At 42.4% G+C, this 7,909-nt stretch overlaps 1 protein-coding gene across 1 annotated transcript; it reads left to right on the forward strand.

The window, feature by feature from the left end:
* The first annotated feature begins 145 nt into the window (after positions 1-145).
* Positions 146-2,651, forward strand: LOC103699244 (aspartyl protease family protein At5g10770-like). The gene is made up of 2 exons (XM_039120186.2): positions 146-546; positions 1,207-2,651. Exons 1-2 carry the CDS (start codon positions 387-389, stop codon positions 2,439-2,441), a joined length of 1,395 nt encoding a protein of 464 aa, XP_038976114.2. The 5' UTR covers positions 146-386; the 3' UTR covers positions 2,442-2,651.
* The last annotated feature ends 5,258 nt before the right edge of the window (positions 2,652-7,909 follow it).

Below are 7,909 nucleotides of genomic sequence, written 5' to 3' on the forward strand. Positions count from 1 at the left end.
AGATTTCTGCAAGGATTGGTGACCGAATCCATTATATAATACGGTAATAACTTATCTTCCCCAAAGGATCATTATATTTGACTTGCGGTCAACACCACTGATTTCGTACGTCAACTACTCGTCCAACTGGTGCGTTCCAGGACGTAAAACATCTCCTTAATTTCCCCCATTTTGTGGAGCCAAAGTGGCCAGCTCTGTTTCCGTTCTCCAGTGCGGACGCGTACAGAAGCATCTAAAACGAAAGACTTGTGTGGTCGTAAGAGAGACTTGCTCAAATATCCTAACGCGTTAATTAACGCGCAAAGGGGGGCATCTGTATCTATATAAATCAGTCCTATCCTTCCTTCCAAGTGCGCAGCAAATTTAGAGAGAATAAATTCTCTGTCATGGCTCTTCTCCACTCCTCACTCTGCTCTTGTTGTGCCTTTTTTCTTCTGGCTTTTACTTTTCTCCAGGCGCCGCGAGTCTATGGAAGGGAGACGGAAAATCGATACGTGGTTGGTGTTCGCTCTTTGCTGCCGAGCTCAGTTTGCTCCTCACCGAGAGGTTGGTGTAAAATATATCTAATCATTTACGCTTGGCTTTCCTTGTTAAAGAGAAAGATTGGGTAGAACATTCTTCCCAAAAAGACTGGGGAGAATATACTAATGTATCGTTTATGCATGACAAAGATATTAGCGTGGCATGTACTTGGTGCCCTGACGGTGAATTCTGGCCGACCTTTGAAAATTTCTCAAAAGTTCTAGTTGAAAATTCAGTTCTGCCACCTCCTTCAAAAAACATAATAAATAAAGAGGTTGCATATTCTTTTAGCTCAAATTAAGTACTTTAGACATAATTTGCAGGTTATACACACTAATACACATTTTGTGTTTCAAAATTTCTCAAAAGAGTTCCTCGACAAAGAATTGATGTTCTGAAATACTTCGATAAAAGACGGAAAGGACATGCCAGTTTCACTGGTCTTATGCCTAATTTGCTTTTTTGGGAATGGGAGGGGATAGGGGATTGTGTGGTTCCTGACCAACCAAGTCAAAGCCACTCGGTCCCCTGTTTCAGAACGCATATAGTATATATAAATGTATATAGAAGATCTTCATGTCACGGTAGGTAGATGACGTAAGGATATGGAAACCTTTTGTAGGCGCTCCATTAGCCTATGACATTGTCTCTTTGCTAAATCTATTGAAAATTATAATTCCACAGATTCAAACCCGTCCATGATGAAAGTAGTGCACCGGCACGGCCCATGCTCGCCGCTGAGCCCCAGCCGGAAGCCAGCCGACGTCAAACTCCTCAACCAGGACCAAGATCGAGTCAACTGGCTCCAACGCCAGATCTCCATCGCCTCCAACGGCACTCGTGCCTCGCTCGCCGCAACTATCCCCGCCAACTCCGGCGGCTCGATCGGGACCGGCAATTACGTCGTCAAAGTCGGTTTCGGCAACCCTAAGAACGACTTCATGGTGATCTTCGACACCGGCAGCGACATCACATGGATCCAGTGCAAGCCGTGCAGTGGTCGTAACTGCTACCCCCAACAGGATCCACTCTTCGACCCATCTCAATCCTCCACCTATTCCAACATCTCCTGTAGCTCCCCCAGTTGCAAAAAGCTCGACTCTCGCAACTGCTCGGCCGACAGCAGGTGCCGCTACAAAATCGAATACGGCGATAAATCCCAGTCGAAGGGCTTCTTCGGCAGCGACACCCTCACACTGACGCCCTCCGACGTGCTGCCGAATTTCTTGTTCGGCTGCGGCGATCAGAGCAAGGGGCTCTTCGGTAGGGCTGCCGGTCTGCTCGGTTTAGGGCGTAGACCAGTATCGCTAGTATCGCAGTCGTCGCCGAAGTATGGCGGTGTCTTCTCTTACTGCATTCCATCCACATCGAGCAAGCCAGGCTATCTGACACTAGGCAGTCGTCGACTGTCGAACGTCCAGTTCACGCCGTTGCGGACATTCTCCAATTTGCCTTCATTCTACTTCCTTGATCTCGTGGCAATCAAAGTCGGCGGTAAGCAGCTTCCAATATCTTCGAAGGTGTTCTCTACTGCCGGGACGGTGCTTGATTCCGGCACAGTGATCAGCAGATTGCCTCCATCGGCCTATGCCGCCCTTCAGTCGGCATTCCGTAAGCAGATGACCAGGTACAAGATGGTGCCGGCTCTGTCGATACTGGACACATGCTATAATTTCACAGGCTATGACACGGTGTCGGTGCCGACGGTGGCGCTGATGTTTGGAGGCGGGACTACCCTTAACGTCGACTTCTCCGGCATACTATACGTGCCCAACGTTTCGCAGGCGTGCCTGGCGTTCGCCCCCAATGGCGATGCCAAGGACTTTGGCATCATCGGCAACGCGCAGCAGAAGCGGTTTAATGTGGTTTATGACATCGCAAATAGAAGAATTGGGTTTGGCGCCAACGGTTGTAATTAATTGGTCGAACACAATGGTTGGGAGCATGATAGATTAACTGATTGATCAAGCAACCAGGAGACAAGAAAAAGAAATTAAGAGTTCATCGTAAGAAAACAGAACAAAAAGAGAACCGGCCTAGTGTAGGACGAAATAGTCCCTCTACTTAATTATTCAAGAAAAAAATAGCATGATTATAGTCGTGCTAATTTATCTTTGGCATGATAAAAACTGGATCTTGATTTGAGCTCGTCCTCATTTGGTTTCGATGTTTTGGCTGTTCCATGCGTTTAATCATCGGAGCAAATGAAGTTAGGTGCAACATCATTATCAAAGAATGGGCATCATGGAAGGGTTTTTAAAATAATCACTTCGTGAAAACACTTTTACATGACAAAGGGTCTACAAGTTCCTAGAAATTAACTTCCATGTCAAAATTTGACTTGGTAAACAAAACTTTATATGATTCATGCAACACGTCGATAGTATTCGCCAATGGCCGCGTTTGAGATGCTGGACACCTGCTACAACTTCACTGGGTATAGCAGAATTAGAGTGCCTGCGGTACGCTCTGCAGTTCAGTGCTGGTGTCACGTTTAACGTCGATGCCTCGGGGATCCTCCTTTTCGCGAGCCCCTCGCAGGGTTGCCTCGCATTCGCCAGCGTCGATGAGGATGGGCTTTCCATAGTTGGGAACATGCAGCAGAGGACGTTCGACGTGGTTTATGACGTTGCCAGGGAAATGATTGGGTTTGGTGCCGGAGGATGCAGCTGAGGGATTATGAGTACAAGCAGTTATGAGCAGCAGCGCTTTGAGGATGTAATACATAATGTTAGCTTACTCTGTTTTCTCTTTAGGATTATTTCATAAAATTGATAGAAGAATTGCCAGTGTCAACCGCTGGGGATACCTCCCAATATTTGAATAGAAGACTTCCTTCATGAAGGGAAAGGGTACACCTACTAGCTTTAGGCATGCTTGCAATATAGATTATCCGGTCAAGCTTTTCAACACCCCCTTTAGCTAGTAAGATACTGATTTGCAAGGGATGGACGATATGGGTAACAAGGCCGGGTATGGGTTTAATTTTGATTCCTTATGTGGTTTGGCTGTTCCAAACTTTTAAGCAAATGTAATTGAGTAATCTATAAGAAAGATTTCTTGATTTTAAGTAAATATAATTGAGTAATCTATAACAAAGCAGTAAAGAAGTAAAACAAGATATATCACAACACAAACATAAGATTTTTATAGTAGTTCGGAGCCAACCCTGGCTCCTACATCCACTCCCCAAGCTTCTCTTGGGAGTTCACTATAATCTCAAGATTACAGCTCAGTAGTTTTACAAGCTCACAACCCAACTTATTGTTTTCGTAGGATCATAACGAACCTGGTCGGTTTTTCCTGGCTCACCGACTAAAACCTCTCCGTTTGTTTTTTCCGGCTCACAAACAATCCCATTGATTTTACGGGCTCACCAACAAACCTTAACCCCTTGATTCAATCTTCTGATTGAATCAAGTAACAAATAACAGAGAAATAAGTTTTAAAGATTACAAGCTTCTAGATAAGCAGATATAGCAATATAAACAAAATGTAAAGGAAGAAGCCTTCAAATAGATTTTGCCGATGGAAGACTTTGCTTCTCTTTTACTGGATCCTCTCTTGAATGTGCTGATAGTTGAGAATCACTTCAATACGTCTTTAATGTGAGGAGTGCTCTGAAATCGCTTGGGATGCAATAACTCCTCTTTTTCTTTGAATGGCTCTAACTCTCCTTCGGTGGTTGATAGACTTGAATGCTCTCAATGGATTTTCTCTCTTTTTATTGTTAATGCTTAGAACCACCTTTTATAACTTATCTCCTCGAAAACCAGCTATTAAAGAGGAGAAAAGAGTCGTTTTGACAAAACTGCACGTCCTCACAAAGTATCCATTGGGATTGCAGTCGACTCTCCCATCTTGGAGTCGGCTCGACTGAAATAGGAGACGCCTCATGAAAATCTGGAGTCGATTCGAATTCGGGCTTTTATAAATAAGCTCTCTGTCAATCATGTAAGAGTCGGCTCGAAGAAATCGGGAATCGCCTCGCCCACGGCGTTTTCAAATGTGAACTACCAGCTTTTTTCCAGGAGATGGTTCGAGCAATTTCGGAGTCGGCTTGCATTCTAGTCTGTGCAAAATTGCTCTCGGCTTTTTCTGTAGGAGTCGGCTCGTAAACAGTTCGAGTCGACTCAGCCACTGTGCCGAAGAAATTACTTTGTGGCTTCAATTTGTGGGAGACAGCTCGAAACTCTGGGAGTCGACTCGTGCACTGTAGCTTGGAAATTCATTCTTTGTTTTCTCTGTAAGAGTCGGCTCGTGAACAATTGGAGTCAACTCAAATACTGTGCCTTGAAAACTTGCTCTCTGACTTTTTTGTAAGAGTCGGCTCTCGAGGAGTTGGAGTTGACTCGAGTACTGTGCCTTAAAAATCACTTCTCTGTCTTTCCTGTAAGAGTCGACTCGTCAACAGTTGGAGTCAACTCGCGCTCTGCACTTGAAAAAATTGCTCTCTATTTTTACTGTAAGAGTCGACTCGCCCTATCTGGGAGTCGGCTCGAGGAAGTGCCAGACAATAACCATGTGCCAAAGTCGACTCGAGAATTCTAGGAGTCGACTCGAGTGCAAGGCAAATACTCACTTCCAGAAAACACGCGTATAGTGACGGAAAATTAGTGACGGCCCATTATCAGTCACTATTTGTGACGGATTAGTGACAGACAAAAATTTGGTCACCGTGGCGTAAACTTAGTGACAGATTAGTGACCGACCGGTCACAAAATACGCGGTTAGGATGGGCGCTAAAACTTAGTGACCACTGTAGTGACGGGATATCTGTCACAAAACTGGTAACCGAAATTGCAACGAGATAGTGACAAATTCACCCGTCACAAAAATTGCAACCTAAATGTTTATAAATTTTTAAAAGATTATTTTTGATAGTGACGGATTATTGACAGAAATTTTTGTCACTAAATTTAATCTCTAATTCCACAAATATTAAAAATAATATTTTTGAGTAATTATAAATAAAAAAAGATAAAAGATAAAAGGAGGAAATCTAAGTGCAGCCGCCCCTCAACCCCCCCACACCACACCCACACCCCGCCGCCCCCCCCCCCCCCCCCCCCCCGGGCGATCCCTAACCCCTCCTCCTCCCCCCCAACCCAAATCCAACAAATCCCTAACCGGAAGGCTGTCCACGGCAGGGATGACCGTCCGGATTTCCTAACCCCTTCTCCTCCTCCCTACGCCGACGAGAGCTACCTGATCTTCTTCGAGTCTCCTCGAATACGGATTCTCGCTTTGAGAGCTCACGTCCGAGGCCAGCAGCGCGGGATTTCGTTCTGTATCTCTCGTGAAATGCTCAAGATCGGGGCGGTCTTTCTGATAAGATCTCTTCGCCTCGGATTTTTGATGAAATGCTTGTGATATTGCTTGAGGTACCCGTGCTTGTCCCTTTGTTACTATTTTTATATTTTTTTTGGGTGATTTCGGTGTCTGGTTCATATAAAATGGTGGAACGTAAGCTTAATTTATTGGGATTTTTTTTTCTCGTGATGCGATTTGTGGATATACAGCAGAGATTTGGATGATTCTGTGGTTTTTGATGTAATGGGGTAATTTTTTGGTTGAAGAAAAAGGTCTCCGCCGCTTCCAGGAGGCTCCAATTTGTGGATATACGGCAGAGATTTTTGTTTAGCGCTATAGTTCATACTTTTAGGGTTTTCTGCCCTCATGATTCGTTCTTTATTTGTCTGTTTTTCTTTTGATTTTGTGCACAGGTGTTGATTCCGATACCAAAACCTACTGGTTTCACTGGTGCCGATCCTTACAAGATGTAAGTCTAATTGAATGTTCGTGTTTTTCTTAATTTGTCTAACATGTCATTTGAATATGCTTCTCTTTAGTCAATTTACTATATCTGTGTAAGAATTGATGGCTGTATAATTTTCTCTCTTTATAATTGATTCTAAACATTTCATTGCTTTGTTGGAAAAATAATCTCAGCACAAGATAGATAAGCCCTGAATCATGTAAAATATATGTCTAACAGCATCATGTACATCAATGAAACTTAATTTCTTTTTCTTCCAGATAGGCTACATTTGGGTATTTAAAGTTATTTACATAGGAGCTAGACTCTCTTCTATGAAATAAAATATATTGATTCTGCTGATTCATTTAGCTATAAATTTCCCTCACAGGCAAATTCAATCTTTGTTATTGATCTTCTTACTAGTATACAGATGTACTCATTTTAATTTAATTTTTAGATCTTCCAGAAGTTTGCTAAATTATATAACAATGCCTTTGAGAAAATCAAGATCGAGTGCTGTTGAGAAAGCCTTGTCTCCTGAAGAACAGCAAGCAAAGGTAAACATACTCATTTTAACCAACTAAATGCTTCTATTTATGCCTCTTAAGTTTTATGCATGACATCTTCATTCCAAATTTTGGTTATCACTTGAAGCATCTTATTGTGTTCGCTTGAAAAGCATCTTATAGTTTTCACTTGAAGAGCATCTTAAGCTCCTTCCTTTTTCTAAGAAAGCATGTTAAGATCTTTATGGAATATTATGTCTCACAACATTGTTAAGGGGTTCCTGTTGTATCATGCTTATCATATATAGGTAATGTTGATGCCTTTTCCAAGCAGATAAATGAAGTTCGAAGGATGATTGGTCCATTGTCGGAAGCACTGCCAGACTTCTGTTCAGATGCTTCAATATCAAGGTACCTCCGGTCGAGAAATTGGAATGCAGAAAAGGCAAGTAAAATGCTGAAAGCGACTGTGAAATGGAGATTCAAATACAAGCTAGAAGCCATTCGCTGGGTATGGGTAGAGTTCTTTATGTTCTTGAAGAACTGTAGTTTAACACAAGTTGGTCACTGACCAATCAAATTATTTCTGAATTTTAACTCCTCACAAATCTAAGAAGAGGCTAGATTTATTAAAACATTAAATCAAAAAGACACAATGACCATTTGCCCACATTTGGCAAGAGCGAAACAAAAATTGATAGAACGCAAAGATTAAGTGATCTACCTCCTTCATTTACTTTATTAGTGTGCCATCATTCAACTGTAAGAAGGAAGAATCTGCATCAATTATATCTCCAAAGCCCATATTTTGAAAGAAAGTGCAGATAAGTTGCTATTTATCAACTGCATAGAATTTTTAGAGTCCACTCATTCTTGATATTTTGGTAAAGCCTACATGATTACAAGTTTGTTTGTAGCTTTCTGTTTCCTGATGTAATTTCTTGTTGACTACTAGGAAGATGTTGCCCATGAAGCTGCTACTGGAAAGATTTACCGGGCTGATTACTTTGACAAAATGGAAGATCTGTTCTTGTTATGAGGCCTGGATTTCAGGTGGGAGGGAAATATAAGAGAAAATTGTGAATATTTAATAGATTTCTTCATCATCTGACTCTCAGGT

This window comes from Phoenix dactylifera, chromosome 2 (genome assembly GCF_051530095.1).
Source record: "Phoenix dactylifera cultivar Ajwa chromosome 2, Ajwa_hap1_PhDact_Kaust_v1.1, whole genome shotgun sequence".
NCBI lineage: Eukaryota > Viridiplantae > Streptophyta > Magnoliopsida > Arecales > Arecaceae > Phoenix > Phoenix dactylifera.

Coding starts and splice junctions, on each gene's coding strand:
- LOC103699244 (XM_039120186.2), top strand. CDS start 387: ATGGCTCTTCTCCACTCCTCACTCTGCTCTTGTTGTGCCTTTTTTCTT. Junction 547..1,206: donor AGTTTGCTCCTCACCGAGAG/GTTGGTGTAAAA, acceptor ATAATTCCACAG/ATTCAAACCCGTCCATGATG.